Source organism: Sorex araneus, chromosome 3 (assembly GCF_027595985.1).
Source record: "Sorex araneus isolate mSorAra2 chromosome 3, mSorAra2.pri, whole genome shotgun sequence".
In the NCBI taxonomy this organism is placed as follows: domain Eukaryota; kingdom Metazoa; phylum Chordata; class Mammalia; order Eulipotyphla; family Soricidae; genus Sorex; species Sorex araneus.
In genome coordinates, this window is record NC_073304.1 from 129,382,635 (window position 1) to 129,409,310 (window position 26,676).

The window sequence follows — 26,676 nt, forward strand, 5'->3', positions numbered from 1 at the left end:
AAGCGGCTATTATTTATCAATCCCACCCAAATACTCTCTGCTTCATGAGTCAGAGTGGTTAGCCTGTTTTGTTCTCTGACAGTCTTTATAAGAAATAGGATTATGTTTATTTAACCAAATGACTTTAAAATTTTAAATAAAGAGACTGGGGGTGGTAGGAGGGGGGTGCCAGAAATCAAACCCCGGGCCTCTCACTTGCAAGGTAAGTGCTTTACTGCTGCCCTACATCCCCAGCCCCAACAGAGAAACTATTTTAATGTTAGTTTTTGAGGTAGTAAAGTTAAATTGTTGAGAGATAGGATCTGATGTTAAAAATGTTGAAGTAGCATGTTTTAGGAGGGGAAGGACACTCAAAATAATGTTGACACGCAAGGATTTTAAATATATCCTCGCCTTGATGAGATGGGGTGGCAGAAGCCCTGGGGTCATAAGCCAAAAGAGCAGAGTCCTTTGAACCAGTTTCCAACTTCTGTCCTCTGACTCTTCTCCTCGAAGAGCAAGGCCTGATGGCAGTGAATCTAGCCAAAGCAATTCTGTTTGGCGCTCAAACAGCATGACCACCCCCCAGACCCCCTGTAACCTTCAATTTGTCTCCATAGTTTCACAAAGGAGTATTTGTCCCTTTCATCCCATCTCTCCCAAGAACCCAAGGAGAGGATGGGATTGGACTGGAAGAGCTAACTTTTTTCTCCTCTAAATTATTCCAGCGATTATTTATTTTTCCTTTTGCTTTTGATATTGCTGTGTAGTTATCTTAATTTAGGTATCATCTTTATTTAGATATCATAATAATTGGGCTAGAGCGATAGTGTAGCGGGTAGGGCATTCACCTTGCACGTGGCCGACCCAGGTTCGATTCCTCCGCCCCTCTCAGAGAGCCCGGCAAACTACCAAGAATATCCCGCACCGCAGATCCTGGCAAGCAGCAAGCTACCTGTGGCGTATTAGATATGCCAAAATCAACAACAAGTTTCACAATGGAGACGTTACTGGTGCCCGCTCGAGCAAATCGATGAGCAATGGAGTGACAGTGACAGTGATCATAATAATTTATATTGTTTGTTTATACAATAATGTTTATACTAACTTTGAGGATTGCAGTGTCACTGAAGCACACCCACCAACATCACTTAGTAATGGAGGGTGCCAACATTCCTCCATCATTAAGCCAGTGTTCTTTCTTGTCTCCCCACCTCTCTTAGCATACTCAGTTCTATTGGTCTCTCAGTGCCTGTTACCAATGGCTATTTTTTAATTCCCCTTTTATGTGTCTTTATTCTCTACATATGAGTGAGAGGTCATTCATTATTTAGCCTTCTCCCTATGACTCCCTTCACTCGGCATGATTCCCTCTAATTCCATCCAAGTTGCAGCAAACTGGGAAATTTCATCTCTCTTAAAACCTAATTGTGTATACATATACTACAATTTCTATAACTACTCATCTGTTGTTGGACACGGGTTGTTTCCAGATGTTGGCTATTATAAGTAATGTGACAGTGAACATAGGTGTGCAAAGACCTTTTGGGATTAATGTTTTTGCTTGTTTGTTTTTTGTTTGTTTGTGTTTGCTTTTTTGGTCACACTCAGCAGTGCTCAGGAGTTACTCCTGGCTCTGCACTCAGGAATTACTCCTGGCAGTGCTCAGGGGACCATATGGGATGCTGGGAATCGAACCCGGCTCGGCCGCATGCGAGGCAAATGCCCTACCCGCTGTACTACCGCTCCAGCCCCAGATTAATGTCTTTGAATTATTATGGTAGATATCTAGGAAAGGAATTACTGAGTTAAATGAGGATTCTACTCACTTTCTGAGAATTCTCCATACTGTTTTCCACATAGGCTAAAACAGACAGCTGTGCACAACAGTTGAGAAAGTTTCCCTTTTCACCACATTCCTGCCAAAGCTGGTGATTTCCAGACATTTTGAAGTGATTCATTCTCACTGCTATGCAACAATAGCTCATTGTTGTTTTGATTTGCATTTCCCCTGTTATACGTGATGATTAACACTTTTTGCCCATTGGCCATCTGTATGTCATCTTTGGAAAAACAGATGTTTATCTCCTGTTCATTGCTTCTTTACCCAATGTTGATGGGATTCTTTGTTTTAAGCTTTGTGGGTGCTTTTTAAATCTTTTATATTTCCCCTTGTCAGAAGTGTGATGAGCAAATATTTCCGCCCTCTCAGTAGGGCATCTTTTTATTGTAGTTGCCATTACTTCTGCAGAAACTTCTGTTTGATGCAGTCCCTTGTGTTTATTTATTTTTTTTATTTTCTTAATAAATATAGCCAAATCTCTGAAGATGTTGCTGAAGTCAGTATCACGGAGAGCTAGTTTTCCTCAAAGTGTCTTATGGATTTGTGTCTAATAGTCAGGTCTTTGATCCTTTTTGTGTTAACTTCTGTGTCTGGTGTCAAATAAATGTCCAAATTCATGTTTTTTCATGTGGCTAATCTCTTTTCCCAGCACCATTTGTTGAAGAGTCTTAACTTTCTCCATTTTTTGCACTCAGTTCCTTTGTTATAGGTCAACTGAATATCCATCTTAGGGTTTTATATTCGGGCTCCTAATTGCATTCCATTGGTCCAAGAATCTTCAGTTATTCTAGTACCAAAAAGTTTTATCATTTTATAGCAGCCCCACCCCCACATCTTTCTACTCAAAAATCACATTGGCTATTCAGGGAATTTCATTATTTCGTATAAAGCTTAGCATTATATGGGAGTTTTGGTGGGGACTGCATTCAGTCTGTGTATTCTTTGGATAGTCCCACCATTTTAACACCATTTAATTCATCTAGCCTATGAGCAAGGAATATGCTTCCATTCGCAACGGTCTTCATCTCCTTTTAACAGTGCCATATGGTTTTCTCGGTCTGCCTTTCGCCTCCAGGGAATCCCTGTTGGATGTGGAGCACTCTGTGAATGCTACTACAAAGAAGTCACTTTCAAAATAGACAAAAGAAATCTTGACAAAGAGAAAAAAGTAAGGCAGGAGAGAAAAATCAGTTCGAATAAAAGACAGCTTTCAGAAGTGCTTTTCTCAAGCTGCACATAGATCAAAAGGGTTGGCAGTTTGGTTCTGGATGGCCTAGTGAAAAATTAAAAAATATATTTATCAGTGTCCAGGTGCCGAATATTTTTAGCTGATATAAAATTTAAAAATACATCCATTTTTAGGGGGCTGGAGAGATGGTATAGTGGGTAGGGCACTTGCCTTGTGGGCACATCCCTGGTGTGTGCCCTGTATGATCTCTGAGCCCACCAGGAGTAATTTCTGCACTCCGAGCCAGCAGTAATCCCAGAACATCACGTCATATGGCCCCAAAGCATATTTGAATAGGAATTCTCCAGTTGAACCATAAAGAAGCCTAAACTGATGCTAAAGGCGATGTTATCCAAAAAACTCTTCAATAAGTTGGTAGGCTGTAGGGGCAGAATTTTAAAACTGTGTTCAAAATATCTATCAAAATTAGTGAGACAATGATAAGGGGGTGTGGCTGTCAGCTGAAAGTAAGTGAACCACAATGGCTTAAGCATTTTCACACTTCTCAACAAGACACACAAGTTCTTGACTGCTGAGTGAAGGCACAACCTTCTACCCAGCCCAAACAACAGGTTCGGTTTTACATGGATAACTAATGGCCAAGACTTTGACTGGGGTCTTGTGACCAGACCAATGCAGAAATATCCTTAGACTCAATGTGAGGAAAAATGTCCACTCAGAGTTGGACACATTAGGGAGATCTGCAGATAAAGCTGGGCTCCTTCTTTGCCAGTCTGTTTGCTTCACAGGAGAGGAAAAGCAAATAGTGACAGAACTTCCAGGGAGCTCAGAATGTCACTTTTATGACAGTTAAAATTAGTCACTGTCATCACTGTCATTCTCTGGAGCTGATATCAGTAGATGCAGGAAAAAGCGTCTAGTCGCGAGATTCAACATATGTTTGTGATTAAAAACTCTCCAAAATATGGATAGAAAAAACCTTCCTCATTATAGTAACAGTCATATATCAAAAACTCACAGATAATATAAGACATGAGGGCAAAAACTGAAATCCTTTCACCTAGGATCAGACATAAGGTAAAGATTTCTACCCCCACCACTATTATTTAACATATTTTGGTAAGACCTCACCATAACAATTAGACAAGAAAGAGAAAGCATCCAAATCAAGTCAAACTATCACTATTGATAGTCATAATGTATATTTTGAAAAGAAATAAAGAATGTACAATAAAATTCTAGAACCAATATACCTACATAGTAAACTGGCAGGATCCAAAATCAGTATACAGAAATATGTTGCATACTGTGAGAGAGAAGAAAAAGACATTTTTTTAATCCCATTTACAATTGTGTCCCCCCATATGAGGTATCTGGAAATCAGTTTAACAAAGGCACACTCAACCTTTAAAATGAATCTGGGGGCAGGTGCTAAGCAATGCAGACACAGTAATAAACAGCATAACATCTTTTGCCTTGGGAATACAAATTCATTTATGTTCTGTACTTAACTTCTAAAGAAGCTAAATTTAAGAACCCTTGTCCTGGGGGTTGAGCAATAACACAGCAGATAGGGTGTTTGCCTTGTACTCGGCTGAGCCGGGTTCGATTCCCAGCATCCTATATGGTCCCCCGAGCACTGCCAGGAGTAATTCCTGAGTGCATGAGCCAGATGTAACCTCTGTGCATCGTTGGGGGTGACCCAAAAAGAAAAAAAAAAAAGAATCTGGGACTGGAGAAAGAGCACAGCAGACAGGACACTTGCTTTGCAGTGGAGGACCCAGATTTGAGCCCCAAGCACCATCAGGGGTGATTCCTCAGCACAGAGCCAGAAGTAAGGATTGAGCAAAGCTGGAGATGGCCCGAAAATCAGAATAAAAAGACAAAAATGCATCTGCATGATTTAGGAGAAGTTACCTCACTCTCCAGGCAGACAGGGTAGATGTGGTGCCCTTGTGTTCATTTGTCAGTTGATGGCAACCCACCAAAAATTGACTGATGGTTTCTGGGCCTGGTGCAACCTCCTCAATTTGTGTTCCTTCTTGTTTGCTTGTTTTGTGTATTGGTCTGCTGCAGAATAATTCATTTGAACTTTTTTCATGTTTAGTGTGTAAATGTAGTGTATAAATTTAGTTTTAGGGTGCCATTATTTTGCTAGACAGAATAAACACATTAGAAAAATTGTTTCAAAAACTCTATCTTCATGCAGGTTATATACCCTGGTGCCAGAGATAGGCAATGAATCAATAAACAAATTATGCGATTGTAAGCTGTGATTAGTGTAAGCAAGTGAATAATCGGGATAGACATTAAAATAAGAGACTTACTAATACCAGGAAGACCCTTTCAGAAAAGTGGGTAATAACGATAAAAACTTTAAGATTTCAAGAAGACATCTCTGCTACAGTCACTAGGAAGGGACTTCAGGGGTAGGAGAAATTGTCAAGTGCCACGTCTCTGAGGCTAGAAAGAGCTTGACAAACGCAAGGAAAATAATTTTTGTAGTTGTAGTGAGCACGAAGGAAAACAGAACAGAAAGTGGCTTGAGATATAATCTAAAGAACCTTGTTGATTTAGTACCTGTCAGGTCATGGTGAGAGGTTGGAATTTTATTCTATGATGGGAATCCACCAAGTGGGTTTAATGAACTATAAGTTTAAATAGCCAAGCTAGCTGCTATGAGAAGAAAGTAGAAATAGGCAGAGCAATTCATTCTGAGATTATGAGATTATAATATTATATATAATATTACATATTATATATAATGGGCTGGAGCGGTAGCACAGAGGGTAGGGAGTTTGCCTTGCACGCAGCCGACCCGTGTTTGATTCCTCCGCCCCTCTCAGAGAGCCCAGCAAGCTACCAAGAGTATCTCGCCCGCATGGCAGAGCCTGGCAAACTACCCGTGGCGTATTTGATATACCAAAAGCAATAACAACAAGTCTCAAAATGGAGATGTTACTGGTGCCTGCTTGAGCAAATTGATGAGCAATGAGATGACAGTAATACAGTGATACAGTGATTATGTATATAATATAAAATATGAGATTATAATGAGATTATAATCTCATCAAAATGAGATTATGATGGTGTGGAAAAAGATGGTGGTGGTGGTGTTAATGGTGATGGTACAAAGTGGATATTACAAAAAATATGATGGAAGAAAATTTGATAATAGAAGTGAAAGGAATGAATGAAGAAAAAAGTCCAGGTGAGTCATTTTAATAAATGGACAATTTTTTTTCCCTCTCCACCCCATTTTTCTGGGCGAAAATGGCGGCAGCGGCAGCAGCCACGCGGTGAGAGCCACCCTCTAAGACCCCTCCACCAGGAGGTAGGACTTTCTTTAGTGACGTAGCCTGTAGGTGATCCTGGGAGGGGAGGTGTTCCCGGCGCGCCTTCCGCCCAGAGATGAACCAAGAGCCGCGGCACGAGAAGCAGAGCCTCCCGCCTACTGACTGTGATCCTGAGGTCTCCTAACCCATTTTGGCACCAGAGCAGATTCTTGCAGCCATCCATTTTGACTGTGAACTGAGCTAAAATATTAGAAACCCAAAAGTCTTCACTTTTACTAAGGAAGAGAAATTATTAGATGATGCTTATTCAGCAGGCCTGATTGTTGGCGAAAATTTCCAATCAACAATAGTGAGTTCTGTATGGAAATATGAAATGTACTCAATATATAGAGAGAATAATGGGAATATCATCAGCACTTAGATGGGGGGTGGGGTGGGAGGGGGGGTGTATTGGGGTTCTTGGTGGTGGAACGGGTGCACTGGTGAAGGGATGGTGGTTTAATCAGTATTTGACTGTGACTTAAACCTGAAAGCTTTGTATTATTTTCTTGTTTTCACGGTGGTTCAATAAAATATTTCTTTAAAAAAAATTAAAAAAAAATAAATGGACAGATACTGTAGCACTATAATCCTGTTGTTCATTGATTTGCTCGAGCAGGCACCAGTAATGTGTCTATTGTGAGACTTGTTACTGTTTTTGGCATATCTAATACGCCACAGAGAGTTTGCCAGGCTTTCCCATGTGGGCAGGATACTCTAGGTAGCTTGCTGGGCTCTCCAAGAAGGATGGAGGAATCAAATCTGGGTCGGCCTTGTGCAAGGCAAATGCCCTACCCACTGTGAAGTTACTAGTGACATTTATTGAACTGTGAAGGTGTAATGATAGAGAGGCATGGAAAGGAGAAAAGGAAGAACTAACTCAGTTATGGACATGACCATTTGAGACATTGGAAAGAAATAAGTATCTAGATTTGGAGCTCAGAGGGAACTAGGCTGTTACTGTAAACTTGGAATTTATCAACAAATAGATGGGCTTGTTTGAGGAACACAGTAGAAATGAGAACCAAGTCTTAGAGAATATATAGAATTTGAGTGTAAAATAAAAGAGATTAAAAGGATGAATACAGCCAGAATTACAAAGTTTCAATGACAAGGGGATAATCAGACACTCAGAGATAAAATCAAATGGATCAAAGGAATCTAGGCTCTGCTTGACAGCACAAAAGCCATGGTAAACTTCACCATTAACATTTTTAAAACACACAAATAAATAATTTAGGACTTGAACATAGTATGGTGGATGACAACCCTTGCCTTGTATGCAGCCAACCAGAGTACAATCCCTGGCACAAAATCCAAGCACAAAACAAAGAAATTCTTAAAATTTTAGAAGGTGATATGAACACAAAGCAGATAGAAGTGGTTAAAGTTGGTATGGGAGAGGAATGATGTAGATGGTGATGTAGATACAGTTTTCAAGATGCTATGCTCTGAAGGAGATTGGAGATATTGAAGAATAAAATGAAAAACAACTAAAAGATAATTGTCTGCTGATAGGAATGGTAGAATAGATTTTGCTTGAGCAATTTGCTCAAGCGGGCACCAGTAACATCTCCATTGTGAGACTTGTTGCTGTTTCTGGCATATCGAATACACACGGGTGGTTTGCCAGGCTCTGCTGTGCAGGCGGGATACTCTTAGTAGCTTGCCGGGCTTTCCGAGAGGGACAGAGGAATCAAACCCGGGTCAGCTGCATGCAAGGCAAACGCCCTACCTGCTGTGCTATTGCCCCAGCCCCCAAAACACAACAGAATAAAAAACTCTTTACTCTTTGAGATTCCCCTGAGTTGATGCAAAGACAAGAGACCGGGTGGAAAGAAAACGTTAGCAGATCACATACACTCTGTTAAGGCTAAGAATAGTGAACCCTTAATCGTCCCCTCCCAATGAGAATGGAAAAAGAAAAACATTTCTTAGAAGAGACTATGCAGATGACAAAACAAAAACAAAAACAAAAACAGAACATCACGTCACCATAACAGGCCATGAGGAAAACAAGACCCAAAAATACACACACTGCTCTCTTCTGAGCACTAAACCATAAAACAGCGTCAATACCAAATGTCAGTGATAGTGAAATTATGAATAAATTTTAGTATGAAAAATAATCCCAAGTAAATTGACTATTTTAAGTTTTTACAAAGTCTACATTTTAAAAGGGAAATGATACTAAGATGTAGTGCTGATAAATAAAGGACTGGAGTTCTTACATTACATAGAGATTCTGATATAAAATAAGGCTAAGTCTGCAGCAGAATTGAGAGCACTGACCTTTGTTGGTAGAAAGTTGTTTTGTTAAGAGGGAAGAAGGCATCAAGTTCTCTTTTAAGGGACTCCCATTACTCTGTAGGCATAGTTCTATGTTTATTTTTTTTGCTGTTGTTAAGCACAGTAATTACCTGTAAGGGCAAATAAAGGAAACTTGAGAGCAACCATGAAAGAGCCCTTTCAAAGAATAGGGGTCTTTTTAGGATGAGTTATAACTTTGAAATGCATTAACAAGTCATCTTAAGACTTGAAATGTCTGAGGCTGGAGCAATAGTAGAGCCAGGAGTGTGTTTGCCTTGCACGGTCCATCCTGGCTCTGATCCTCAGCATCCCATATGGTCCCTGAGCACCACCAGGAATAATTCTTGAGTGCAGAGCCAGGAGTAACTCCTGAGCATCCCTAGGTGTGACCCAAAAGACAAAAAAAAAATAAATAAAAATAAATAAACAAGATTTGGAATGCCTAATTTTAAATTCAGAGTGAATCCAGGGAATCTGGTTTAGTCATTTTCTTCATCAAATTTCATAAGAAATGGATAGATTGAATTTAAGTATGTGCGCTAAAGAAGTTTGTAGAGGATTAATTTTATTTTTTTGATTTTTATTTATTTTTTTCATTTTGGGTCACACCCGGCAATGCACAAGGGTTACTCCTGGCTCTGCACTCAGGAACTACTCCTGGCAGTACTCAGGAGACCATATGGGATGCTGGGAATCGAACCCCGGTCGGCTGCGTGCAAAACAAACGCCCTACCCACTGTGCTCTCGCTCCAGCCCTTAGAGCATTAATTTTAACATAAGACCTCAGAAATAAGCTAGATAAAAGGTGCTGGTGACAGGACAAGTCCTACTAACCTCTCACTTGCCATCAGACTTGTCCCTTTACTGCCATTTTTATCTAGTGTATTTGTGTGTTTTGGGGTTTTGGAGCCATACCCAGTTATGCTCGTTGCTCAGTGCTGGCTCTGTGCTCAGGGATCACTCCAAGGAACCATATGTGGTATCAGGGATCAAACCCAAATTGTCCAGCACCCTATCTTCTGTACTGATGCTTCAGCCAAAATTTTCTAAAAAATTGAACCATGTGTGCTTTTGTGGGTCAAAAAAAGCACATATTATAAATTGATAGTGATTTGTTACCACAGACAAAAATGTGAATCAGAAAGTGTTAGTGCTAATTACCATTTGCTAAATTGTGACTTGTGCTAAGTACGTGATATCTGCTATTTCGCTTCCATAAGCTTGTGATTGGTGTATATATTTCTGCTTATTAGACAAGGATTTTTTTATATATGTATATATATGTATGTGAAGATCATTTTTATTTCTTTTTTTGCTTTTTGGGTCACACTTGGCAATGCACAAGGGGTTTCTCCTGGCTCATGCAACCAGGAATTACTCCTGTTGGTGCTTGGGGACCATATGGGATGCTGAGAATCGAACTCGGCTCAGCTGAATACAAGGCAAATGCCCTACCTGCTGTGTTATCGCTCCAACCCCCAGGACAAGGGTTCTTAAATTTAGCTTCTTTAGGAGAAGTTAAGTACAGAACATAAATGAATTTGTATTCACAAGGCAAAAGATGTTATGCTGTTTATTACTGTGTCTGCATTGCTTAGCACCTGCATGAGATGGAGTTGAAATATACATGTTATTTTCCATTTATCAGAACACACCCAAACAAATATGAAGACAGTCTCTGTTCAGAGCTGCGGGGGTTCTAACTGGATACACTTTACGGTGCCACATTACACTTTTAGTGTCTTTTTTGCTTTTTGGGTCACACCTGATGATGCACAGGGGTCACTCCTGGCTCTGCACTCAGGAATTACCCCTGGTGGTGCTCAGGGGACCATATGGGATACTGGGAATCGAACCGGGGTCTGCCGCATGCAAGGCAAATGCCCTACCCCCTGTGCTATCGCTCCAGCCCACACTTCTAGTGTCTTAATGTTAAATTTACCTTGATGAAAGTGGCTGCTTTCTTAGAATTTAGAAAGATAAATTTTGATAGTGAAACTGAGATTCCACATGTCCTCAAAACCTTAATCTTATCCTTTCTCTTTAAGTCTTTGCCTTGATCTGTGTTGGCCAGTTCCTTTTTTTTTTTTCTTTTTGGGTCACACCCGGCGATGCACAGGGGTTACTCCTGGCTCTGCACTCAGGAATTACTCCTGGAGGTGTTCAGGGGACCATATGGGATGCTGAGAATCGAACCCCAGATCGGCTGCGTGCAAGGCAAACGCCCTACTCGCTGTGCTATCGCTCCAGCCCCTGGCCAGTTTCTTAATGAAGGTGTTATGTTTATCTAGAAGGCCAAGTTATTTTGATCACAAGAAAAACTTGTGAATCTGTTGCTTTTGGGTGCAATTTGTTGGTATGACGAAAACAGAGGAAAGAGGGTATCTGGATTTATTTACGCAACATCCTTTTTCACTCATTGACACGTTATCCTTCAGGTCTGAGCACTATGGTATTTTCTTAAGACCAAGAATCTGTGGGCATGAAGCAAGTATTTTTTTTTAAATGTTCTTTTGGTTATAGCTTTTAATAAGGGGTGTGTGTGTGTGTGTGTGTGTGTGTGTGTGTGTGTGTGTGTGTGTGTGTGTTAGAGTCCATGGTAGTAGGTGCCAAACTTTTTCTTTTGAGGCAGCAGGGGAACATCCAGCATTGCTCAGGGTTTACTCTTGGCTTTGAGCTTAGGGATCATTTCTGACAGGGTTCAAGTGAGGGACCTAGCACCATATGGAGTGCCAGGATTGAACCAAGTCAGCATCATGCAAGGGGAGTACCTTACCTGCTTTACCATCACTGCAGCCCTGGATGTTAAACTTCTGTGCTTCAGAATTACCTGGAAGGCTTATGGAATCTAATTTCTGAGCTTCCGCCCCAGAGTCTTACTTAGGCCAGCTGGCCTGGAGCCCTCGAGGTTGCAGTTCAGTCATACTCCCAGGTAATATTGATGCTAGACTCAATATTACCCTCGACTATATTTTTGTAGGTCAAATCCCTTCTATGCCCTATAGAGATAATCATATGATGCTGAAAGTGAAAACAAAAATCTCATATATTTTCTGAGTAAAGCCTCCAAATGCTGAATGTATAGGTTGGAACTTAAACTTTTCCATTTGTGAGCTCTTTTTTTCATCTGATAAAATTTTATGTAACCCCAGATATAAAGGTGATGAAATAAATATTGTATTGCTAACAAATCTTAAATTTATTTTAAAAGAAATTTTAAAGTTATATTACCCCATGTAGGTAATTGTCCAGCTGAAGGATCAAGGTGTAGACAAAGCAGAACAAAAACTATAATTTAAAGAGTATCTTCTGATTCTTGCCATGTTAGATAAGATCAGTGGTTCCTTGTATGTGGTGGTAGTAGACCAGATGGCTGAAAACTGGAAATCCTTTTTGAGTGTTCTTTTTTTGGAATCTTAGAAAAAGATTCATCTCTATGTCCTTCAGCATATCACTGTGTTTTGTTCTTAAAGAATCTTTCGAGAAGATGCTATCTAAAATTGATAAGATTACAGTATAAAAATTAATGCAAAAAGTTTTTTTAATTTAATCACTGTGAGCTGCAGTTACAAAGCTTTCATATTTGAGTTTCAGTCATACAATGATCGAACACCCATCCCTCCACCAGTGCACATGTTCCACCACCAAAGTCCCCAGTATCCCCCCTTGACATCCCACCTCTTCCCCTGTCCCTATGGAAGACAGTTTCTCTCTTTTTCTCTATACTTATGGGCATTACCGTTTGCCATACAGATAATGAGAGGCCATCATGTTTGGTCCTGTATCTACATCTCCTATCCTGAGTGATCCCTCCAACATTGACTTAGTGGTCCCTTCTCTATCCCAGCTGTCTTCTCTCTTCTCCCTTCTTCTCCCTTCTCCCTCTAAAGGCAGGCTTCCAGCCATGGAGCAATCTCCCTGACCCTTGTCTCTACTGTCCTTAGGTGGTAGTCTCATATTATGATACTTTATATTTCACAAAAAAAAGGTTTTTTTAATAAATTATTCTATAATATAAGAAATGGGAGTTAAATTCAGTAAGGATAATTGTGATTTTTTTCATTTTTCTCTTGTTTGAAGGCTGAAATCTTGCATCTTTTTTCATTGACATGAGTCATGCAGATAAACACGTTTCTTTTTAACAGGAGTCCTTTGTGTTTGAACCGAACTGTCTCTTCAAAGTGGACGAATTTGGCTTTTTTCTGACTTGGAGAAGTGAAGGCAAGGTATGGTATTAGAGCAGCAAGTTATTTTCTACTGTCCACTTTTAGCTATTTATTTCTCAACAAGTAGATGAAATGCTTCTTGAGGGCATGGGATCTACTCGTACTCATTCAAGATTTTTTAAAATGTGCTTCATGAGTCAAACATTGGGGATTGAGTGGCAGTCAAGGACATTACACTGTCCCTCTTAGATTTGATTCTAGTTGCAAAGGGAAGCAACAAAAAATGGAAAAAAAAAGTAGAAATCATTGAGTGTTGTGAAAGAGAAGGTCAAGTTGTTACACAAGCTTAAAACAGGCAGGTCTGATTTAATCTTGAGATAGGATGGATTTTTCAAGCTGAAATCTTAAAAATTCATGAAGAGCATGCTCATCTTGTATTGTAAGATTTAACTGGAATCATAAGCACATAAGTGGAAATTTAATGACAGGCACATTTAATGAACTGCTGAGCTGAATTTAAGAAAAATAGAATTGAAGTTATCTAAATGTTGGCATGATTTCCACCTACTGTTTCATATGCATATATATTTTAATGATATAATTTATAATGTATATATAAAAGTAACTCTCACTGTCATTTCGTTGCTCATCGATTTGCTCGAGTGGGCACCAATAACGTCTTCATTGTGACACTTGTTGTTACTGATTTTGGCATATCAAATACGCCATGAAGAGCTTGCCAGGCTCTGCCATGCAGGCAAGATACTCTCGGTAGCTTGCTGGGCTCTCCGAGAGAATTGACCTGGGTCGGCCACATGCAAGGCGAACGCCCTACCCGCTGCTCTATCACTCCATATTTTATAATTATTTAAGTTCCATTAACATTTATGTTTATGTGTGTATATAAATTGAAATGGGATATTTGAGTTTGTGACTTTCAGTAGACTATTGGAACTATTATTTTTTTATTTCCTTTTCTACATACTCTAATCAGCATTGCCTCCATCATCAGAAACAGCTGCTAAGTACTTTCCCTGTGGCATAGGGTTGGTTTAATGTGACACAGTGCTATGTTACATTCTCTCTTTTCAGGAAGGACAAGTGCTAGAATGTTCACTCATCAACAGTATTCGGTTGGGAACCATTCCAAAGGTACCGGTGATTAGTGTTTACTCTTCTTCTAAACATAGATTTATCTAGGATTAGAAATTGTCTTCAGGATTCTGTTTGCCTACTAGTACAAACAAATCATCAGCTAAGAATTCAGAAGATACCATTTAGAAATAACATCTTTAACATCTTTAACTTGGGTTATTTGAATTGTTATATTTCATTATATTTGACATTTGATTAATCTTTAATAATGAAGGGCCTTTCAGGGAACCAGCTTCAATAAAACAGCTCCTTTAACTCAGGAATTAATTCAACATGCCATGTTGTCTATTTTTTTTCCATAAGGAGTGGGTCACTCCTGGTTTGTGGTTGGTGTGGAAATTTAAATGGCTCAGGTAGTTGCTTATTTGTTCACCTGTGCACACAGACATTGGCTCTCTCCTTGAAATTGTGGTTTTGTCTCTGAGAGATTGAAACAAAATGACAAAGTGCATAAATCAGGCCTGTTCACAGTGATTGATTTGTTTGAATAAGAAGCTGTTACGTAAGGTACTAGGAATTTAAATTATTTTTTCTAGGATATTCTAGCATGAGGTTTATTTCCATTTCCGTAATAACCCTGCACTTGTTTTTAAGTATTCAAACAAAATTGTGTTCCTCACTGTGTTTTTGTTTTTAAAATTAGTCTCTTTTATGTTAAACTTTCTGTGTAACTATGTTGGCATTTCCCTTTGGGCATCCAGGAAGGATCAACATGCTATTTTATTTGCTAATTAGATAAACCTGTAGACTCTTCATTTAAATGAAGATGCCCTGGCTTTTAGAGATGAACATACTATCCTTGTATTTCAGACCACCCGAAAGATTTAATCTCATTGTTAGCGACCTGTGGTTGAAGGTTATGGCAGTGTTCTCATATATATGAATTATGAGTCTGTGAAAGAATCCTTTTTTCCTTTTTGTACGCAGACAAGAGGCACCATCTGTCTTTCTACATTCCAGGTCATTCAGTGACCAAAAATTGAAAGAAGGGTTGTCACACCTAGCTCTAAATTAATACTAATTTTCTTGCCATTACATTTCTTGTGTAAAGTTACAGATTCTGCCTTTACTTGTTTTGTTATTCTTTATTTTAGTTACCATAATTTGTAATACTGTTCATGACAGAGTTTCATGCTTAAAACATCCCAACACTACACGTCTCTTGAGGATGTCTGTCCCCTCCACCATTGTCTCAGGGCATCCCTCCTGCCCACTGACACGCAACCTCCCTCTGTCTCATAGTCCTAGCAAGCACTAATCTGTAGACCAGTTGGGTTTTGTCATTTATTATTCTCTTACTGTGCTTCCGTATGGCCCATACATGAGAGAGACCCTGTACTGCTTTTAGAATTGTGCTCACTCTCAGACATTCTGGATAGAAAGAATTTGCCTATTTATATCAAGTGTGATTTTCCTTTCTTGGTTTCCCCATGATCTGCCATATAACGTATTTTCTGTATGTGTCTCCCTTTACAAAGGATCCCAAAATCCTAGCTGCCCTTGAAGCTGTTGGAAAATCAGAAAATGACCTGGAAGGGCGAATAGTTTGTGTCTGCAGTGGCACAGATCTGGTGAACATAAGTTTTACATACATGGTGGCTGAAAATCCAGAAGTTACTAAGGTAACCTCAATGAAACAGCTTCCTTCCTTTTTGCTCTATATGTCTGTATGTGGTATCTAGTAGGTTTTTTTAAATGTATAATATAGTTTTAATATTTTAATTATGTGTCAATTTAATTTGAATTTTAAAAAGACTTGATGGGGACTGGTGTCAAAATCCAGCAAACTAAATATCTTTTTAGCTTGTTATATCTACCAACAATTACCAGTACCTTCTGCAATATGTCTTAGGAGAAAGTAGCCCATCTCTCAAACTTGAATATGCATAGGAGTCACCTGGGAATTGGTTACCCATCAGTAGGTCTACAGTGAAGACAAGTTTCTCCCCATCCAGCACACTCCCTGTTGGTATATACTCCCTATCTGACACCAGAGGTCAGGAGCAAGGAACCAGACCAGCCCTGCCCTGTAGAAATAGAAAGCAAGAGACACATGCCCCTTAAATGTTTCTGGTTGTCAGACTTAAAAGAAACACATGAAATTAATTTAACAAAATGCTTTATCAAATCCAACGTGTCCTAAATATTGTCATTTTGACATATTTTACATTGTTCTGTTCATACTTAGTCTTCAGAGTCTGATATTTCCTTTCCGTTCAGACTAGTTACATTTCAGGTTCTCAGTCACTACTATATTTTACATTCTTCTGTCCCTGCTTTATCTTGAAAATCTGATGTGACCTTTTAATTCAGAATAGTTGCATTTCAGATTCTCGGTGGTTACTGGTTAACACATCAGACAGAGCAGGTCTGGGTAGTTAACATTTCTAATCTTCCCTCCTCAACCACCATCAATGTTAGTAAAAGTATAGGCTTATCCATCCCCAAGGCACCATTTCCCTAAGAAGTAAGTCTCAAAGAGATTTCAGCTATTGTAGAAGGCCTCTTAATGGCTGACACTCAAGGACTGTAGATACAAGGGCCAGGGGGATTGCCCCATAGCTGGAAGACTTTTTCATGAGCGGAGGAGAGAAGGCAGATGGAATAGAGAAGGGAACACTAAGAAAATGATGGCTAGAGGAACCAGTTGGGATGGGAGATGCATGCCGAAAGTAGATAATGGACTAAACATGATGACCTCTCAGTGTCTGTGTTGCAAGCTATAACGCCCAAAAGTAGAGAGAGAGTATGGGGAATATTGTCTGCCTTAGAGGCAGGGAGATGGTGGGAAAGGGGGGGCGGTATGCCCGGGATATTGGTGATGGGGAATGTGCACTGGTGGAGGGATGGGTGTTGGATCATTGTGAGATTGTAACCCAAACATGAAAGCTTGTAACTATCTCACGGTGATTCAATGAAAATTTAAAAATTAAAAAAAAGAAGAAGTCTCTTAACTTAAGTCACTTTTCTGACAGTCAGTTTATTTTCAAGGTACTTTTGACTCTCACTTGAAACCTCTCCGTCGCTTCCTATATTATATATGAGAAGCCCTAAATCTTTCCTACCATTATAGAGACTTGGGTTTAAGGGACCGGGGCAGGCATTTCATTTTCCCATTAATTCTACAAGTAGAAATTCTAATCAGATTAAATGAGAAATTCCATTATTGGAAACATTGACTTTGGGGCTAGAGAGATAGTGCAGCGGATACTCCGTGCTTGCTTTGCCTGTACCTACCCTGGGCTCAGTCTCCAGTACCACATATGGTACACCGGAGTCCTTCCTGGAGTTACCCCTGAGTGCAAGCCAGAAGTAAGTCTTGACTCCCAGACAAACAAAAACAAATATTGAATTTTTGGCTAGAGGAAATGTACTGACTGGTAAGGTCCGTTGAGGAAACTGAAGTTCAAAGACTTAACCAAGACCCAGAGATAACGCGTCAGAATTGAGTTTGCAGGCTCGATGCCTTTTATACCCACTCCTTGACTCACACGGAGTGTGGGCAAAGGGCCACAATCTAACAGCAAGGCCTTCCCTTTTGAGTCCTTTATGTGTCAGAGTCTTATACCCCTAGAACTACAGATCTCTAGACATATAGACCCGGACTCTTCATTTTCAAAAAACTTTCTCCGTGTGATTCACAAATGACAGAAAGTTTGAAAAGCTCTCAGTTTTCTGCCTTTAGGACCAAGAGTGAATGATATACATCCCATCAATGCCTTGCTTTAGGTCTTGTGGTTTTGTTGCATTTTTGTATGATTCTGTTACCTCACTTTAGGAGAACTGATTTTTCTAGAACCTTCAAGTTCTTTCAAGCATTTCTTGAAACTGCCTGATTGAAAGTATCTCGCTCACATGGCAGAGCCTGGCAAGCGACCTGTGGTGTATTTAATATGCCAAAAGCAATGGAAACGTTACTGGTGCCCGCTCGAGCCTGATGGAAACCATCAGAATTTCTTTTTCTTGGTGCTCACACCTGCACGCTTGCTAGTGATAACGCAAAAGGACACTTTCCTGTGCTTTTGGGGATCTTGAGAGTTACAGGAGAGACTCACATACAAATCTTGGAAAATTAAGTAGAGTTTGTTGGGCTGGAGTGATAGCACAGCGGTAGGGCGTTTGCCTCTCATGCGGCCGACCTGTGTTCGATTCCTCCACCCCTCTCGGAGAGTCCGGCAAGCTACCGAGAGTATCTAGCCCACACGGCAGAGCCTGGCAAGCTACCCGTGGCATATTGGATATGCCAAAAACAGTAACAATAAGTCTCTCAATGAGAGACATTACTGGTGCCCACTCGAACAAATCGATGAACAATGGGATGACAGTGACAGTGACAGAGTTTGTTGTACAGTTTAAGTAGATGGCTCTGAGTCCCTCCCAAATGTCCAGGTCTCTCCTGTCCCCTGGTCCTCTCCCTGGTGCTGGCCCCATATTTTGTACGAAGTCTCACTCCTCTGCCATGTGGTCTACCCAGCCCCATCCACCTGTCTCTCTATCCTGTGTACACGTTTGTAGTCTGAAATCACATCCCTGGCCTTTCCCAGACTGCACCCTAATGGTTCCCTGACGTCTTCCCCTGGCTCTCCTCAGTCTCTGGCCATCTGCCTATGGCTGAGGTCCCTGTGCTTTGCACCTGTCACTGGACCTCTCAACTGTATCCCACTTATCCTGTATGTTCTTTCTGGCACAAGGCCATGGTGCACATGGGTGAAAATCATGTTCTTCGCATCTGTCCCTGCCTGGGCATCTAAGCCCTGCATGAATCTGAACTGTCCTGGGCAACGGGGTGGACTCTCGGCTTCTCTGCTGCTGTCTCCACCCTCACTCTCCCATTATCTATTTGGATTGTCTACTTGTCCAGTAGGTGACATTTAGCGTGATGACAAAATTCCACTAGCGCTCTACCCTTCCACTCCTGCTGTATCTATGATGGTCTTTTCAATCAATCTCCTACTGCACTGTCAACCCCAGGTACTTGTGCTGGCTGTTTGTAAGGGAAAAGAGGGCATGAATAGTTTTGTTGTACAGTTTAAGTAGATGGGTTTGGCTGCTCCCTCCTACCTCAGGGCATTTGCTTTGCATGAAGGAGGCCTGGTTTAATCCCAGAGTGGTTCCCTGAGAACACCCACCTCCAGCATAGAGGTGACCCCAAAACGTAAGCAAAGCAAATTAAAAAAGCATAAAGAAATTTGTTCATCTGATACAAATACAAAAATTTGCCGGAAATGTAAGAAGATGATTTTATAGACTTTCTAATAAGCACAAATTTTAGACCCTAGGTCCTGCTAACCAGAACCATCAGAACCCTGGATCTGACCAGTAGCACTTCTCTCAGACAGGTTTCCTTTCTCTGCCTTGTCCTTGCGTCTTTCTCTAGTCTAGTCTCAAAATGGCAGCTTTAGGGCCAGAGTGATAGCACAGCAGGTAGGGAACCCAGGTTCGATCCCCGGCATCTGTATAGTCCCTAGGCACCGCCAGGAGTACTTTCTGAGTGCAGAGCCAGGAATAATCCCTGAACATCACTGGATGTGACGACCCAAAAGGGAAAAAAAATTTTAAATGGTAAATGGTAGCTTCAGAAGCACTGCACTGTAGCACTGTCGCACTATTGTCCCATTGTTCATCGATTTGCTCAAGCAGGCACCAGTAACGTCTCCATTGTTACTGTTTTTGGCATATCGAATACACCATGGGTAGCTTGCCAGGCTCTGCCATGAACAGCTTCAGACATGTCATATAAATGTCATTCAGTGTGATAAGAGACATTAGCTCATTCCATAGTGGTGATCCGATGGCAATATTTAAGTGTAGCAAATTTAAACATGATGTACATCTTAAATGCGAATGTGCATGTTTTAGATGTCAATTGTATTTCAAAAATAAAAATAATAATGCCATTCATGACAGTGACAATGACAGTGATGTCATTCAAATAGCTTCATTCCACTTCTTGAAATCCTTTATGGCTTACCAGGTCCTGCAAAATGTAGTTCTCACTCCCTTTCATCATTCTGCCTCTATTCACTTTCTTTTTATTCCTTGGATTTCCTCTATCCTCCAGCACTTTGTATGTTCTCCATCATTTTCCTTCTCTTTCCCCAGTTACCTGTGCTGCTCTTTCTGTCACATCTCTCAGAACTCTGCTGAGGTAGCATCTAAGCTAGCGCTACCCTATCCCCACCTCTCGACAATTCCGGGTTCCTTGTCCTGCTCTACTTCAGAGCACTTAGAGCTCTAAGTATACCGTGCACTCATTTATGTGGCTCCTCCGCAGAAGGGCGGTATCCCATTCACTGCTTCCTCCCAAGGTCCTTAAAAGATTCCACGCTCAACATTTAGGAAATGGTCAATACAATAGCCTGTTTTGTTACTATATCGATGTTAACCAAATCAATAAATTAAAAATTGGGTGATAAACATGTATGACCCTTAATGCTGCACACTTTAATTTGCTTACATTTTTGTAATAATTTCTGCCAGGGCCAGCGGGGGGAGAGCCAGAGGCTTTCCCCATCAGTCACGTCCAGGTTCAGAGGGGTCAGTCCCGAGCTGCTCACCCAGCCAGGGTGGCCCAGGCCATGGGGCAGACGGAAGAGGAAAGAAGGGCCAAGCCGGTTGAGTGATCAGTTGCTGTTTATTCCATTCTGTCCACGTGCCTGTTCCATTCTCTCTGAGCTCCCTATTCTAGCTCCTCATTCCCGTGTCCTTCTGTCTCTCCTGCTCATCTCTCCATGCTCCATCTTGCAGCCTGGGCTCTCTCTCTCCTCTCTGGATTCTGACTCTCTCCACTAGTCTCTCCCCCCTTACGTGTCTCTCTGGGCCCCAGCTATACCCAGCAAAGTCAACAAAAGAAAGCTCTTCCTGAGGGCCCACCAGGTTCAAAGGAAACACCACCTAGAGGTATTCCAAAGCCCTTTCTGACTGCCCCTGGGCAAAATATCTCTTAAGGTGTTTTTCTCCTTTCCTCAGTCCAAAAACTCAATCAACATATTAATACTAGTTATTTTTGTTTGGACACAGGGAGAGATGCATTGAGGCTTGTAGAGCAGCTCTCCTGGGAACATCTTGCCACAGACTCAGACTACAGTGCTCAGACCAGATTAATCATTCCTAACCCTAGCAGGGTCTGAGTCTAGTTATTACTTTTTGGATCATGACAGCATTTGTCCACGACCAAACTCTTAACTTATAGTTAAGCATTAGGCACTTTGGCCAGGCCCATCTCGATGCCAGGGTAGCACATAGCTCACCGCTTGCCCTGGTTCCATCCCATCCCTTCTCGGGACCCTGCCTTTGGGGGTGCTAGGAAATAAGGGCAGCTGAGGCTTAGGTCTAGGAACAGATGCCCAGTAGGAAATATCGTGTAGAGTCAAATGACTCCCAGGTTACAAAGCATAGCATTTACTACTGTCTTCCTGTGCCATATAAAAGGACATGACTCTGAATAAACTATGCAAAGGACTCTAGGAAAAGAGAAAAACAATATTTACAAGTCAGCTGAACCGAGCACAAAGAAAGAAGTTACAAATAAGCACAGAGGAAAGGGAGCACTGTGATGGGGGTAACCCAAATAAACCTAAGCTACCTGAGGCTATGTTATCCTACACATTTTAACTTGAAGGGGAGTTAATCGAATATCTTTTGACAGGGAAACACAAATGATAGTCACAGGGCTTGGGATACCATGATGTTATTTTTAGGCTCCCTTTTCAGAACATAAAGGGTCTCTTGCTAAGAATCCAGGAAGAGACTGAAGGTCTTACCCCTGGCATCTTGTCTGCTTTCCAATTTAAAACACTATTTTCTGCTTACCTAGATCCTTCCTGGTGAGCCTGTTAGAAAATTTAGCTTTCATTTTCTCTTTAAAAGCCTTCTGTTAGGACTGGAGCGATAGCACAGCAGGTAGGGAGTTTGCCTTGTACACGCCGACCTGGGTTCGATTCCCAGCATCCCATATGGCCCCCTGAGCACCACCAGAAGTAATTCCTGAGTGCAGAGCCAGGAGTAACCCCTGAGCATCGCCGGGTGTGACCCAAAAAGCATAAAAAAAAACCCTTCTGTTAAAAAAATTAAAAAAACTGCTAAAAATTTGACAGCCCTTTTCCCTCAAACCTGGTGTGCTTTTAAGTAATAAGTGAGTGTGATATGTCACGTAGCTTAAACATCTATGAGTAAGAGCAAACACTCAAGGAAGGAATTTTCCTAATTTTAAAAACTGTAATAAAGTCCCTGTTTTTCCCCCATGAATGATTCCCTTGGCCCACTACCACAAACTATACAAATAGCAGACATTAAAACACCTTTCTTTACTTATAACGGCTACTCCGTTTCTCGTACGTTTTCTACGGTGCAAGAAGCTCAGGATTTTGTTCTCCAGAGAATGGAAGGTAGTTCAGCAGAAGTCTTTCATTAAGTTACAGCTGCTACTCTATAGCAAACTGAAATCATAGACTCACTGCACATAATTCAAACTTATGCAGTCCTCATTTAAAATTTTCAAAATAAGTCTGTTATTTTATACCAAGTTGAAATTTTCTTTGATTGCAAAAACAAAAAACAAGAAACAACCTAGACTCTTACTATGAGGTTTAAAATGCAAAGATTTGGACTATCTATAGACAGTTTCCACCGCGGTCATTATATTTTATACAGGTTGTAAATGTTTGACTAATTCCCTGAATTACGCTTTGTAACCAAGTCACCAAATTACTGCGTGGATAATGACCATCAAAATTATATTACAAAGAGTTATGTTATTTTTTGTATACAAAAAGATAAAGCTTGATATTTTATTATATATAATAAGGTCTGGCCTAGAGCGATAGCACAGCGGGTAGGGCATTTGCCTTGCATGCGGCCGACCCGGGTTCGATTCCCAGCATCCCATATGGTCCCCCCAAGCACCTCCACGAGTAATTCCTGAGTGCATGAGCCAGGAGTAACCCTGAACATCACCGGTATGACCCAAAAAAGCAAAAAGAAAAAAATTTACAGTTTTATGCTCTTAACTAATTCCTCTACAACTACTGAAGCTCCAAAGATCAGACCAGGGCCATCTACCTCACTTGGTGCTTCTTAGACATGCACATTCTTACTCTCCACTCAGCCTATTGCATATGAAATTCTGGGTGGAAATTCCACTAACCTTCCCTCATTGCCCCCTAGGTGATTTTAATGCTGGGCATACGGGTATACGGTTGAACACCTGTTGGTTCAATACACAGGCAAACTTAGTCTAGTCAATTTCAATTTTGAACCCAGCTCCATAGATCAATCTGTAGCCTTCTGAATTCTGCTAACTTTGCCATGGACTAATATTTAAGAACAAAAATGAAAAGAGTGGATTCATTTCTATGGCCCTAAAAATAGATTTGCTTCAAAATAACCTCTACAAAGATGCCAGGAAAACTAGTTTTCATTGACTTACATAAGTCAGAGTTTCTCAATGTGTGGCTCCTAGACCTTGGAGATGGAGGATCTCACCTGATCCGGCTTAGGGAAGCAGTTAACACCACACTGTACAACAGTGAAGCTTGAAATCTTGGCCCTGTAGAAACCTTTGCTCCCCTGCCAACTCCTCTTTGTACCCTATTTCTCTTTGCAGAATTTGTGTTAACTCCCTAGTCTGCTGTCCAGGCTCTCCTGGACTTCTGTCTACTTTATACTCAAATACTAGCTTACAAATATGAACTTCCTGTTTATCATTCAAACAGGAATGATTTGTTTCTTCACTACATACAGTCTCAAAGAGTAGGGTGAAGTGTGTGTGTGTGTGTGTGTGTGTATGTGTGTGTGTGTGTTTTCATATTTCCAGGTTTGAAAATTGCTGTGTTTTGTTTTGGCTTCAGTTTCCTTTCACTTGAAACCATTCTAAATTTATGGCAGATAGACCAGCAAGGGGCAATAAAAGCTTTAGGACAGAGGACAAGGCTGTGAATCAGAGTAAATAATCTTAAATTTAAGTTGTTTAATCTTAAGTTTAAGTGTCCATCCCTGCCTCTTGTGGACAAATAAAGATAATGGGCTTCATTTGTTTTTATTGCTGGCTTAAAGTTAGAGACCGTTGACTGCTAACCCGGAAGACAGCTGTGTCATTCATCAGTGAATATTTGGCATGCAGAGCTGGAGAGACAGTACAGCCAGTAGGAGTCTTGCCTTATAGGCAGCAGACCCAGGTGCAGTCGCTGCCACACCATTTAAGCCCCGAGCATCTGCCCGAGTGTTCCCTGAGCACAGCCAGGAGTATGTGCTAAGCACAGCTGGTGTGACCCAAAATCCAATCACCGTATCACTGTATCACTGTCATCCCGTTGCTCATCGATTTGCTGGAGCGGGCACCAGTAACGTCTCCATCATGAGACTTGTTACTGTTTTTGGCATATCGAATACACCCCGGGGAGCTTGCCAGGCTCTGCCATGAGGGCGGGATACTCTCAGTAGCTTGCTGGGCTCTCAGAGAGGGGTGGAGGAATCTAACCCAGGTCGGCCGCATTCCAGGCGAATGCCCTACCCACTGTGTTATTGCTCCAGCCCCAAAAACCAATTAGGTAAGTAAATAAATGAATAAATAAATAAATAATAATTAATGGAGTTAGTCAAACTTATGCCTGGGGTCTGTCTCTTCCTCCCTCTTCTCTACTTTCATCAGCCATATTCCTTCTTCCTACTCTCTTAGCTTCTCATTCTGCCCTTCAAAGACTCTGCTCCACTGTCTAGCACTTCAGTGGCTTATCCTGGTGGCTTTTCAGAATGTGTCTTCACTGGAGTCCTCTTTAAATTGCAGTGCTATCTCACTCACAGGAGCCTAGCAGTGTCCCTGAGAAAGAAACTCTGCCAGAGGCCCAGCCCAGAGCCACTCAGTTCCCCCTAATTGGGAGTGTTATCAAATGTCTCCACCAAAGGAATGCAGAAAGAATTGCTCTAACTGCAAAAAAGCATAATATGAAGTTTCCCTTTCACCTTTTGGCCCCTGGGAAAGAAAAAAATCAATTTTTAAATCACTTCTCCATTGACTACTGAGTTCTAATTTTTACTGCCTGCAAAAACTGCCACCATAGTATAATATATGAGTAATGTGGGGTCACATGCATTCTAATGTTTCCTAATCTTTCGGGTACATCCAAAAGATAGCATGCATGAGGAGGTGAATCAGACCCCTCACCTTTCATAGATTCTGCTGCCTCTCAGCACTATGATCTAAAGCAAGTAATTTAATAATAATCATGATTAGGAGCTGGCTAAGTATAGCTTATGGACCAAATCCAGCCCTCCTTTGGATTTTTTTTTTATTAACAGTGAACTTCTATTTTAAAGACTTAGAATTTTAAAGAATATTAAATCACTTCTTAAATTTTAAATCCATTTTTACAATTTTAAAGAGCTTACAATTTTAAAGAATTTTAGGTCACTTGAGAGTATCTCACCCGCACAGCAGAGCCTGGCAAGCTACATGTGGCGTATATGATATGCCGAAAACAGTAACAACAATTCTCACAATGGAGACGTTACTGGTGCCCGCTTGAGCAAATCAATGAAGAATGGGATGACAGTGCTACAGACAGTGCTACAATTTGAAAGAGTTGTTTGAAAGCATTCACACGAAACAAAAGATAAAAAAATATATGAGAGGAGACCCAAATGTGGCCCCCAAACCCAGAAATATTCACTGACTCCAAATTACCATAATAAGGACAGCTCCAGTGAAATCATTTAGTTTCAATAGAATTCCAGACAATGTTCAACATGCTTTCTATATATTTTCTCTTTTAACTCTCACCTTTAACTTCTGGAATGGGCATAATTATCTTCATTTTTACAGAGGAATGGAAGGCCTAGAAGTTACTCAAGCAGTTGAGGGGCCTGGAGCGATAGCACAGCAGGTAGGGTGTTAGCCTTGCACACACGGCCAACCCAGGTTGGATTCCCAGCATCCCATATGGTCCCCTGAGCACCACCAGGAGTAATTCCTGAGTGCAGAGCCAGGATTATCCCCTGTGCATCGCCAGGTGTGACCCAAAAAGAAAAAAAAAGTGTAGAGTAACTTAGTCAAGGTTACACAACCAGGAAATGGCATAGCCATAAATCTTGAACCCTGTCATTGGATCGCCACCACCCTTATATCTCATGACTTGTTTCATTTTCCTCATGAACTTAAAGAATAGAGTGGGAACAGTCACTCACCGTCTGTATCATAGTATGCATTTCTGTTGTACTTTTTGGTAAATGTTGAATGTCCTACCTGTGGGAAATGTAATCAAGTGCAGCTGTTGCCAAACCAGTGCTGTGCAAAAAGTGTTCCTCCAGAGAACCTACACTTAAAGGTGATTCTCTAGTCAAGTTGAGAAAATCTTTCGTTTTCAGTTTTTTTTACTGTAGTGCTCTCACATGTGTTAATATTCGCATATCAATCTCAGTAATCTGTTTCACAAACGTTTATTTATTTTCATCCATTGAGGGGACACAAATTCTTCTAAAACTACTGTTTTAAATTTTCTTTTTAAAAAGTCAGCAAATGATGTCATAAAGGAATTATTCAGCCCAGTAGTTTCCCAGAAGTAGTAGAACAATGTAATCTAGGAACTCGATTCCTCTTTACCATAAATATTGATTTTATTGCCCTGTTTTTCTGCTGCCACATTACTTTTCTTCTTTCCCCTTCATTTTTCTTGACAGTGAAAAGTGTAGCCAGGAAGGAGCTCT

General features: G+C 40.8%; 1 protein-coding gene across 11 annotated transcripts in view; it reads left to right on the forward strand.

Annotated features, from left to right (window-relative positions):
• The window catches only part of PLCB4 (phospholipase C beta 4), a 455,945-nt gene that overhangs the window by 294,882 nt on the left and 134,387 nt on the right, over nt 1–26,676 (forward strand). For all 11 annotated transcript variants that reach the window (XM_055131101.1, XM_055131100.1, XM_055131094.1 and 8 more), the window contains 3 exons: nt 12,802–12,882; nt 13,915–13,974; nt 15,456–15,599. In XM_055131101.1, the coding sequence (XP_054987076.1) occupies nt 12,802–12,882; nt 13,915–13,974; nt 15,456–15,599 (285 nt within the window). The remainder of the gene's footprint in view (nt 1–12,801; nt 12,883–13,914; nt 13,975–15,455; nt 15,600–26,676) is intronic.